We start from the raw sequence: 12,741 nt of genomic DNA on the forward strand, positions 1-12,741 counted from the left end.
TGTATTTTGTTACTTAAGGATTTGTTTAATGTTTTAAAACTCAAAGAACTTTAAATTATTTTAAGACAAAAGATTACTAAAAACAACATTACCTTTCAAATACAACTTTATAACAGCACAGTGGAAGAATGGTAAACAGCCCCTCTTTAAAAAATAAAAAAAAAATCAGCACTTAAAACCAAAGGAAGGCTTATATGTACAGCTAATTTAGAAAGGTAACAATGACACCTAAAGACAAGGATAAATGCCTTATTTTAATCCAATAAATGTCCTACCTACTGGATCTTGATAATGATGTTTTCAATATGCCATTTAAAATAAACTATCCTTGAAAATAAAGTTTTAAATCATTCAATATAATCTATGAAATGGCATCTAATTAACTAGATTACCTTAAATATACCAAATATTATAATCAGCAAAATAAAAACCAGTAAATCAATTTGCATCTGAAAGTCTGATGTTCTGATCTACTGGATTTAATTTTTTTTCCCCTAAGATTAACAATATAAACAAATCTTTTGGGTACTCAACATACTATTGACAAGCTCAGGCATGTTCAGGGTGGTATGGCCATAGACAACATATTAGAAGGAAAATTATCTCTTTATAATTATTAACTTTCAACAATATGACTCACCACTGAACACCAGTACGATACTTCAGCAATCATCTTATGTGACAAGTGGAAAACAAATTTCTCAACAATAGTGGGTCACCATATTCCTCCATCTAACAGTTACTTTTTAAAAAATTAACCTTTGGAGGCCAAGACAGGAGGACTGAGAGGCCAGGAGTTCGAGACCAACCTGGGCAACACAGCAAAACTCTGTCCCTACAAAGTAATAATAATAATAAATTATCTGGGCGTGGTGGTACATGCCTACAGTTCCAGCAACTCAAGAAGCTAAGGCAGGAGGATTGCTTGCACTCAGGAGGTCAATGCAATAACTATGATCATGCCACTGCACTCTAGCCTGGGCAACAGAGCAAGACCCTGTCTTTAAAAAAAAAAAAAAAAAAGATTAACTTATTTTAAAAAGCTACACATATAACAAACATGATTAAACACTTTAAAATTAAACTGAAATAAGTTATGAAATTTCATTTTTCCTTTTTACACAAAGTTGCACAAGTAAAATTGTGAACAAATTCTAAATATTTCCTTGTTGTTTTTAATTGTTCCTATTTTAGTTAAATTATTTATTTAACCGCTTCTTTAGATTCTCAAGGTGTTCCATATTAACATTTTGTAATGCCAGTACCATTGCTTTAGACAAGGAAGGATTAAATGAAATAGTCATTAGACAGCACAAATCTATTAGATCTCTCTGACATTTCTGCAAACCTTCCAGGAACTTTTGGTATTGAAGAGGATCCTTTTTTAACTGTTTCATTTCTGGTACTGAGAACCCTATCAGGCTAGTAAGTATTTCATCCACGAAGTCTACATCTAGATACGCAGTACCATCAGACACCTTTGCAGTTATACTCCAAATGCCACCAGAACTTGAGAGATTTCCAGTTAAGGTTACAATAAATGCTTTCACTTTCACTGTTGTAACTTCCTTTGGTTTGCTGGCCAGTAGAACAGACAAATAGATAAAGGGTGGAGAATACAAATCCATGGCAATAGAAAAATTAATGCTATTCTCTGGTGATCTTAAAGAACAAGTCTGTAAATGATGATCATTTTCATTAGAAATTTGTGAACTCCTTTTCTGTACATAGTTGACCACCTCTCTATCTAATATTTTACTACTTAAGGAATGTCCATCTGAACTGCTGGTTTGTTTTATGTTATTATCTGTCTCTAAGTTCTTTTCTTTATTTGTAAAATCATGGGCTAAGGGTACATTACGATGAACTGAAAAAATACTCCCGTTTTGGTCTCTAACAGATGGACAACCAAATGATTTGTCTTCATTAGTCATTTGTTCAGATACATTTTTTTCACTCCAATTATTGTTTCCATTTTTGCAAGTCAAAGAAAAATTATTCATAGTATTAGGATTATGTGAAAATCTCTCTATACTTCCATCGGCATTTCTGTTAAAAGTCAATGGCTGCAATTCTTTAGTTTCCATCTGTTCTTTCTGGACAGTTTCTTCTAAAAGCAAGGCCTCCTCCAATGAAAAGTCATCTAATTCCCCATCCATGAAATGCATAGATAGGTTTGATGGTTCCTCTTTTGGTCTTTGAGAAATAACAAATTCTGGCTCAAAACTTGACTGTCTTGTGGGAATGGTATTTGAGGAACTACCCGTGGTGAAACATCTTTTTAAGGAAGTGTCATTATTTGCTGTAAGCTCATCATTTTCATCAAGACTTGCCAAGAGTTCTTCATCAGAAGGACCTAATGTAGGATCTAGAACATCTGTAACTCTGGGAATGTTTTCGTTAGAATTGTTTGGTATGACTGAAAGTACAGGATCAGGTTCCCCTATTAATCTTGCAAGTACTTTTTCTTGGGCATATTCTTCTAAAAGAGCATCTACTTCACCTCCTAACACTTTCACATTTTCTGGTTTCAGTAAGAGAACACCAAGACGGAAAGATATATTTCCATAAATCAAAATTTTTGTACCCGGAGGAAGATCACTATGAAGAATTGGAATAGGCTGATATTCCATTCCCTGTATTTGTACAATTCCATCAGTTAGCTGCAGCATCAACATTCGTGAAGGCTTTGCTTCCCAAGGTTTTGGGGTTACTTGTGTTTCAGCTGTAACTAGATCATTTGTTGTATTCTTTCCTCTCAACTTCTGGATCTGGCAATACGCAGGCTGACTTACATCAACCAAGGAATTGATCTGCAGAGCATAAAATCCATTTAGTTCTCCTTTTGGAATTTCTAAAATGCCATCAGGTAAAAGAGGATGCTCCAAATCCCTCAGATCAGTAAGGAGCCACTGCTCAAACACTTGTTTATTCACTTGGGCCTGACTCAAGTTAACATTATTATTTTCTTCTTGAATCCAGTTAATACAAGCTTCCAACCACATCGGAGGTACTTTAACATGCCATGTAGCTAAAAGCCAGATTTCAGCTCTTAATGCAATACTAGTCACATTCATTTCTTTTAAATAAAAGAAATAATATGCATCTATTACCTGAAAACAACAAACAAAAAAATTAGGTAATTCAGTATATTTGAATACAGCTTCTGTAATTCTCTACAATGTACAGACAGGCACACCCTTTAGATTTTTCACTCTTCAGCATCTTAAAAATCTTTTTTACATGGTCAAAATTCAAACACTACACATAATCAGATGGTATAATGAGAAAATCAAAAGGTTTGAGACAGTTATACCTAGGTTTGAAAGCTGGCTCTGTCAAGTTACAAGTTATGTGACCTAATATAAAATTCTGAACTTCTGTAACCAGTTTTTTCCTGTATAAAATGTCAACACTACCATCTATCTTATAAGACTGTTAACAGGATCACATGAATTATATTTGTAAAGCATAATGTCAGACCTATGAAGGATACTCAGTAAACAGTAGTTACAGTAGCCTCCCTTATCTGTGGGGAATATGCTCCAATAGCCCCAGTGGATGTCTGGAACTCTAAATATTACCAAACTTAATATATACTATTTTTTTAAATCCAATTTCCAACCAGCTACTAAGTGACTAAAGGGTAGGTAACATAAACAGCATAGATATGCTGGACAAAGGGATGATTGAAGTCCAGGGTATGAGTTCATCACACTATTTGGAACAGCACTAAATTTAAAACTTATGAATTATTTCTAGAATTTTCCACTAAATATTTTCAGACCTTGGTTGACTGCAGATAACTGAAACCATGAAAAGCAAAACCACGGAGAAAGGGAGACTAGTATATAATATATTATAATTGATCTAATAATCAGATTGTAATCATTTAAAATTTAGTTAAGAAACAATGTTCACTAATATTCTTCATGTACGTATAATAGTTCTAATTTAACTCTATTAAAACATACCACTGTGTTTGTCCATTTAGCACTTGAATATGTGGTCTAAAGATAGAATTATTATTATTATTATTATTATTATTTTGAGACAGAGTCTCGCTCAAGTCACCCAGGCTGGAGTGCAGTGGCCCGATCTCGGCTCACTGCAAGCTCCGCCTCCCAGGTTCACGCCATTCTCCTGCCTCAGCCTACCAAGTAGCTGGGACTACAGGCGCCCGCCGCCACGCCTGGCTAATGTTTTGCATTTTTAGTAGAGACGGGGTTTCACCATGTTAGCCAGGATGGTCTCGATCTCCTGACCTCGTGATCCGCCCGCCTCGGCCTCCCAAAGTGCTGGGATTACAGGCATGAGCCACCGCACCCGGCCAAGATAGAATTATAACAAATAACAGTAGACTGAGCTGATAGATGTAAAGCATCTTATTTGTTGGGCTAAATATTTCCAAAAGTTGTGCCAGGCAAATATATTAATATTTAACTTCTGATTTTCTCAGTATGATAAAGCAGTAGCAAAACAATAAAGCCTAATCAATCATGTGTTCACAAAAGTATACTTTGTTCCTTTTACAGATGAAGATACTTATGAAGTAGAATATATTAAAGTTTTACCATGTCCATAAGAAAACTTACCACTTGGAACAGCAGCACAGGATTTGACGACAGAATTTGGAACTGGTTGTTAGTGGATTACTTGAAACCTCTACTGCTCAGAAATGGCCCTGGGAGATAAGACAAGAAGCAGTAAGAGTTGTAAGATGAAGTTGTACAAAAACTGGACTATTTTCTTAAGTGTAAGAGTTTGATGGTATGGCTCATGGGGATCAGAAACAAGTGACCATGAGACAGTTACACTCTCTCTAGGTCTGTTTCCTTTTCTATATACTTACCTCATAGGCTTACTGTGAAAATTAAAGAAGATAGGAGGTATAGTATTTGATGTTAAGAGTACATCTCTGGTGCTAGACTTATAAACTCTTACTTATAAACTCTGTGACTCTAAACAAGTTACTCAACTTCATGATATCCTACTTATCCTTATCTAATTTGTAAAACAAGAGTAACAGGATTTTCCTCACGGGCTTGTTATTAAGATTAGATTAATATGGAAAAAGCAGCACCTGGCACATAGCAAGAACTCAGTAAATGTATACTATTAGACTTATAGTGCTTACTACAGCAACTGACAAAAAGCAGCCACTTAAAAACTATATTTATTGTTATTTTATTTTATTTTATTTCTTTGAGACAGAGCATTGCTCCGTCGCCCAGAGTGGACTGCAGTGGCGCGATCTCGGCTCACTGCAACCCCTGCCTCCTGGGTTCAAGCGATTCTCCTGCCTCAGCATCCCCAGTAGCTGGGACTACAGGTGTGCGCCATCACACCTGGCTAATTTCCGTATTTTTAGTAGAAACAGGGTTTCACCATGTTGGCCAGGCTGGTCTCAAACTCCTGACCTCAATTGATCTGGTCGCCTCAGCCTCCCAAAGTGCTGGGATTACAGGTGTGAGCCACCGTGCCCGGCCATTATTTTAGACTGAACGACCAATTCCTACATTGGATAAGTCCTACACTGCTCTGAAATTGGTGGAATGAGATTTTTTTGTAGGTTCTCAAGAAAATAATATATACCTACCTGAGATTTTAGGGGTTTAAACCCTGAAAATGCTAATACAGCTCACCTTAAGCTACTGCTATAACAAAACTATTTTACATTGCATCCCCAAAAACAGCTGAAAGAAATGCAGCACGTGCCTGAGAAATGGAAGGAACTAAAATTTCAGTTTAATGCTGATTCTAATGCTAGTGGTTGAACATCTTTTCACATTTCTCAGTGACATAGACTCCTTATCACTGCCTCCAAACAATTTCTCCTCTTTTGTTCTATACTTCTGTTCTAACACATAGTAAATGTATGTAAGTGCTTGCTACCATTAATATTTTTTAAATATCCCATAAAAGAAGACATAGAAGCACATAGTTCTCAGGAACCTATAAACAGTAGGTACATTATTAATTTAATTTAATGGATGATGAAAATTTAAAGGACATGGGGAAGTTAAGGTCACAATTAGATAACTGATTAATCTTTATATTAAAGAAAATGAGAGGATAAACTTTTTAAACTATATGTAAAAAACAATGTAAAAATTCAAAAGTAGGAAAAGTCTTTACCCATTGTGACGAAGATAAACTATGCAGGTCAAATCAGCAGGTCTCCTTAACAAAGAAACCAAATCTCCATGCCAGCCCTCTGATTTACCAAATGGAAATACTTCCTATCTTGGCTGGGCATGGTAGCTCACGCCTGTAAACCCAGCACTCTGGAAGGCCAAGGTGGGAAGATCACTTGAGCCCAGGAGTTCAAGACCAGCCTGGGCAACAAAGCAAGATCCCATCTTTAATTTTTTTTTTTTTTTTTAATTAGCTGAGCATGGTGGTGCATGCCTGTAGTCCCAGCTACTAGGGAGACTGAAGTGGGAGGACTGCTTGAGCCCAGAGGTTGAAGCTACAGTAAGCTATGACTGCACCACTGCACTCCACCTGGGTGTCAGAGCAAGATTCTGCCTCTCAAAAAAAAAAAAAAAAAAAAAAATACTCCCTATCTTATTAAGAAAAGCAAAGTATAGGTGATATGGTTTGGGTCTGTGGCCCCACCCAAATCCCCAGTGTTGGAGGTAGGACCTGGTGGGAGGTGACTGAATTATGGGGGTGGATTTCCCCCTCCGTGCTGCTCTCATGATAGTGAGTGCTCCTGAGATCTGGTTGTTCAAAAATGTGTGTGGCACAAAGGAGGAGGAGAAGCCCCTGTGCCAGTTTTCCATATGACACCGTCCTCCCGGTAGGTGCAGAGCCCTTCTCACTCCTCCCTGACCCTCCCTGTTACACAGCCCACCAGGGTCCAGGGAGGCATTTGTTCTTGCTTTAAGTCAGGAATAACAAATAACTTTTTTTTTTTTCCCAATTAAGGGAAAAAAAGGGCCGGACACAGTAGCTCATGCCTGTAATCCCAGCACTTTGGGAGGCCAAGGCAGACGGATCACCTGAGGTTGGGAGTTCAAGACCAGCCTAACCAACATGGAGAAACCCTGTCTCTACTAAAAATATAAAGTTAGCCAGGTGTGGTGGCACATGCCTGTAATCTCAGCTACTCAGGAGGCTGAGGCAGGAGAATCGCCTGAACCTGTGAGGTAGAGGTTGTGGTGAGCTGAGATTGTGCCATTGCACTCCAGCCTGGGCAACAAGAGCGAAATTTCATCTCAAAAAACAAAGGTGGGGGGGGGATGGGAACCGCCCTCTACCTTTAAAACCACCCAGAGCCCTGCAAAAAAAAGCGGGGGGGAAAACCCACCCACCTCTATCTTTAAAACCACCCAGAGTCCTGCATCCCACCCCATGTCCTATGTTGTTGCTAATGACAATATGATGCTTACTCTGTTATTCAAAAACTATTTTTATGTAATTAATGTATGCTTTCTTGTTTCTAAATGCCTGATTTAAAAAAAAAAAAAAAAAGCGTGTGGCACCTTCTCCCTCTCTGCCCTCCCTTTGCTCTGGGCCCCGTAAGATGCACCTGCTCCCCCTTCACTTTCGCCATGATTTTAAGTTTCCTGAGGCCTCCCCAGCCTGGTTCCTATACAGCCTGCAGAACCATGAGCCAATTTAAACCTCTTTTCTTTATAAATTACCCAGTCTCGGTATTTCTTTACAGCAGAACGAGAACGAACTAATATAATAGGATATACAGTATGCTAACTTTTGTATACAAAACAAAGGAAAATAAGCACATTATTACCTATATTAACATAAAGTACCTCTAGAAGGATATACAAGAAACTAGATAAAACTTTAAATATTTAGCTACACTCAATAAGAGTGTAAGTAAGATCTTTGTGGTTGACAAATTTAGAGTGGTTAAGTGGGCACTAAAGCCATGCAGCCCCCAGGAAAAGGGCTTTTAACTAAAAACAGTGTAGCTAAAGCTGCAACTCTCCAGAAGTCCAGCATGCCATGCATGGAACAGAAGACCAGAAACAGACTTCTTGCTGGAACTGGGCCAAAAAAAGTTCCACCCAACAGAGCTACCCTGAGAATAGACACTGGGCCTGCATAACACATATAACACATGTAGTGTGGTCCAGAACTAGGCTATTCCCAAAGTAAAAACCCAAATTCCTAATGAAACAGCTGACCTAGAGCTATGTCAGCCAGAGGGGCAGGTGGAGTAAACTCCAAAGCCACACAAAAGGGGTAAAACACACACAGGAAAAAACAATCCAACCTGAGCCCACAAACCAAAATTATAATATACTTTAGGAAAATTACTACCAATAAGCAGACATAGCAAATAGAATTTACACCTGAAGACATTTTTTTAAATGAAGAATCTTAATTTTTTTTTATCGCTTTGAGCATACTAAATATACTTAAGTGGGACTAACATCCTAAAAGAAGAATAGAAGATAATTAAATTATCACAGGCATTTATAAAACGAATCTACTGTAAATCTTGGAAATAGAAAATGGTCTTTAAAATTAAAATCAATAGATGGGATAAACATCCGGCTAACAACAAATGAAGAGATAACTCATGTATTAGAAATTACCTAGAACACAGTATAAAGATTAAGATATTACACAATGAGGAAAAAAGAACTAAGAAGTAGGGAACGTAGGTTCCAACAGTGAAATAATTGCAATTTCAGAAGGAAAAAATAGAAGAGGTGAAGGAAATTTTTTAAAAAAAATAATGGTTGAGGCCGGGCGCAGTGGCTCAAGCCTGTAATCCCACCACTTTGGGAGGCCGAGACGGGCGGATCACGAGGTCAGGAGATCGAGACCATCCTGGCTAACATGGTGAAACTCCGTCTCTACTAAAAATACAAAAAATTAGCCGGGCGAGCGCCTGTAGTCCCAGCTACTCAGGAGGCTGAGGCAGGAGAATGGCGTGAACCCGGGAGGCGGAGCTTGCAGTGAGCTGAGATCCGGCCACTGCACTCCAGCCCAGGCGACAGAGCAAGACTCCGTCTCAAAAAAAAAAAATAAAAAAAAAATAATGGTTGAGGCCGGGCGTGATGGCTCATGCCTGTAATCCCAGCATTTTGGGAGGCCAAGGCAGATGCATCACAAGGTCAGGAGTTTAAGACCCCCAGCCAACATGGTGAAACCCTGTCTCTACTCAAAATACAAACATCAGCTGGGCATGGTGGCACGCACCTGTAATCCCAGCTACTCAGGAGGCTGAGGTAGGAGAATGGCTTGAACCCGGGAGGCAAAGGTTGTGATGAGCCGAGATCTCGCCACTGCACTCCAGCCTGGGTGATACAGTGAGACTTCATCTCAAAATAAATAAATAAATAATGGTTGAAGTTTTTCCGAGATATTATTTTCTAGGTTGAAAAAACTCTCTACTGCTAATCAATATTTAAATCTACACTTATACACAGTAATATGGCAAAATACAAAACATTAAGGATAAAGAAAAGTATCAAAAGACCTAACAAGTTGGATCTAAAATATAACAAAAATGTGGGAGCTAGACATGGTGGCTTATGCCTGTAATCACAACACTAGGGAGGCCTAGGTGGGCAGATTGCTTGAGCTCAGGAGTTCAAGACCAGCCTGGGCAACATGACAAAACCCCGTCTCCACAAAACATACAAAAATCAGCCAGGTGTGGTGTCACCTTCTGGTGGTCCCAGTCACTTGGGAGGCTGAGGTGGGAGGATCACTTGATCCCAGGAGGTATTGTGTCAAATAATCTTTGACAATGGTGCCAAGACTCCATGATGGAAAAACGATCCTCTCTTCAGCAAATGGTGTTGAGAAAACTGGACATGCCCATGCAAAAGATTAAAGATGGACTTTATCTCACACCATATACAAAAACTAACTCAAAATCGATTACAGGTACAAAGGTAGCACCTGAAACTATAAAACTCCTAGAAGCAAACATAGGGAAAAAGCTTCATGACATTGAAATGGGCTATGATTTCTTGGATATGACACCAAAAGTACAGGTAACAAAAGCAAAAATAGGCAAATAGGACTACATCAAACTGAAAAACTTGTGTGCACCAAACGACACAATCAACAGAGTAAAAAGACAATCCACGGAACGGGAGAAAATATTTGCAAACCACATATCAGGTAAGGGGTTATTACCCAGAATAGGTAAAGAACTTCTCAACAACAAAAAATAATTCAATTTGAAATGGGCAAACAGCTTAAATAGACATTTCTCCAAAGATATACAATGAGCCGGTAACAGTGGCTCACACTTGTAATCCCAGCATTTTGGGAGGCCAAGGCAGATGCATCACAAGGTCAGGAGTTTAAGACCCCCAGCCAACATGGTGAAACCCTGTCTCTACTCAAAATACAAACATCAGCTGGGCATGGTGGCACGCACCTGTAATCCCAGCTACTCAGGAGGCTGAGGTAGGAGAATGGCTTGAACCCGGGAGGCAAAGGTTGTGATGAGCCGAGATCTCGCCACTGCACTCCAGCCTGGGTGATACAGTGAGACTTCATCTCAAAATAAATAAATAAATAATGGTTGAAGTTTTTCCGAGATATTATTTTCTAGGTTGAAAAAACTCTCTACTGCTAATCAATATTTAAATCTACACTTATACACAGTAATATGGCAAAATACAAAACATTAAGGATAAAGAAAAGTATCAAAAGACCTAACAAGTTGGATCTAAAATATAACAAAAATGTGGGAGCTAGACATGGTGGCTTATGCCTGTAATCACAACACTAGGGAGGCCTAGGTGGGCAGATTGCTTGAGCTCAGGAGTTCAAGACCAGCCTGGGCAACATGACAAAACCCCGTCTCCACAAAACATACAAAAATCAGCCAGGTGTGGTGTCACCTTCTGGTGGTCCCAGTCACTTGGGAGGCTGAGGTGGGAGGATCACTTGATCCCAGGAGGTATTGTGTCAAATAATCTTTGACAATGGTGCCAAGACTCCATGATGGAAAAACGATCCTCTCTTCAGCAAATGGTGTTGAGAAAACTGGACATGCCCATGCAAAAGATTAAAGATGGACTTTATCTCACACCATATACAAAAACTAACTCAAAATCGATTACAGGTACAAAGGTAGCACCTGAAACTATAAAACTCCTAGAAGCAAACATAGGGAAAAAGCTTCATGACATTGAAATGGGCTATGATTTCTTGGATATGACACCAAAAGTACAGGTAACAAAAGCAAAAATAGGCAAATAGGACTACATCAAACTGAAAAACTTGTGTGCACCAAACGACACAATCAACAGAGTAAAAAGACAATCCACGGAACGGGAGAAAATATTTGCAAACCACATATCAGGTAAGGGGTTATTACCCAGAATAGGTAAAGAACTTCTCAACAACAAAAAATAATTCAATTTGAAATGGGCAAACAGCTTGAATAGACATTTCTCCAAAGATATACAATGAGCCGGTAACAGTGGCTCACACTTGTAATCCCAGCATTTTGGGGGGCAGAGGCAGGTGGATCACTTGAGCCTAAGAGTTCAAGACCAGCCTGGACAACATGGTGAAACCCCACCTCTACGAAAAAATACAAAAATTAGCGGGGCATGGTGGCGCACGCCTGTAGTCCCAGCTACTCATGAGGCTGAGGTAAGAGGACTGCTTGAGGTCAAGGCTGCAGCGAGCCATAAGCGTGCGACTGCACCCCAGTCTGGGCAACAAAGCAAGACCCTATCTTTAAAAAAAAAAAAAAAAGCCGGGCGCGGTGGCTCAAGCCTGTAATCCCAGCACTTTGGGAGGCCGAGACGGGCGGATCACGAGGTCAGGAGATCGAGACCATCCTGGCTAACACAGTGAAACCCCGTCTCTACTAAAAAATACAAAAAACTAGCTGGGCATGGTGGCGGGCGCCTGTAGTCCCAGCTACTCGGGAGGCTGAGGCAGGAGAATGGCGTAAACCCGGGAGGTGGAGCTTGCAGTGAGCTGAGGTCCGGCCACTGCACTCCAGCCTGGGCGACACAGCGAGACTCCGTCTCAAAAAAAAAAAAAAAAAAAAAGATATACAATGGTCAACAAGCATATAAAAAGATGCTCAACATCACTAATCATAAAAGAAATAAAAATCAAAACCACAATGAAATCTCACCCTCATACCTGTTAGAATTGCCAATATCAAAAAAACCAGAAAATAACAAGTATTGGAGAGGATGTGGGAAAACCGAAACCCCTGTGCACTGTTAGTACAACTGTAAAATGGTGAAGCTACTATGGAAAACAGTATAGAGCTTCCTCAAAAAATTAAAACTAGAAGTACCATATGATCCCACTTCTAGGTGTATATCCAAATGAACTGAAAACAGAATCTTGAAGAGATATCCGCACAATCCACGTTCATTGCAGCATTGCTAACATTAAGCATATAGAAACAACCGAAATGTCCACTGATAGATGGATACAGAAAACACAACATATACATACCATGGAATGTTCAGTATTATAAAAGAAGTAAATCCTATCATATGCCACAGCATAAATTAACCTTGAGGACATTATGCTAAGTAAAATAAGCCAATCAGAAAAGGACAAATACTTCATGATTCCACTTATATGAGGTACCTAAAGTAATCAAGCACATGGAAACGGAAAGTGGAACAGTGGTTGTCAAGTGTTGTGGGGAGGGAGAAATGGGGAGCTGTCACTAAATGGGTAGTTTCAGTAATGCAAGGTGAAAAACTTCTAGATAACTATTGAACAACAATATGCACATAATTAACAATGCCATAAAAT

General features: G+C 39.1%; 1 protein-coding gene across 2 annotated transcripts in view; it reads right to left on the minus strand.

Annotated features, from left to right (window-relative positions):
• Nucleotides 1-12,741, minus strand: part of RMI1 (RecQ mediated genome instability 1) — a 26,944-nt gene continuing 14,203 nt past the window's right edge. Inside the window, exons 2-3 of one of the 2 annotated variants that reach the window (XM_033236942.1) lie at nt 4,596-4,684; nt 1-3,113 (exon numbers count right to left, since the gene is read on the minus strand). In XM_033236942.1, the coding sequence (XP_033092833.1) occupies nt 1,200-3,077 (1,878 nt within the window). In that variant the 5' untranslated portion in view covers nt 3,078-3,113; nt 4,596-4,684 and the 3' untranslated portion in view covers nt 1-1,199. The remainder of the gene's footprint in view (nt 3,114-4,595; nt 4,685-12,741) is intronic. The other variant, XM_033236943.1, reaches the window with a different exon arrangement.

Source organism: Trachypithecus francoisi, unplaced genomic scaffold (genome assembly GCF_009764315.1).
Source record: "Trachypithecus francoisi isolate TF-2019V2 unplaced genomic scaffold, Tfra_2.0 Lachesis_group16, whole genome shotgun sequence".
Lineage (NCBI taxonomy): Eukaryota > Metazoa > Chordata > Mammalia > Primates > Cercopithecidae > Trachypithecus > Trachypithecus francoisi.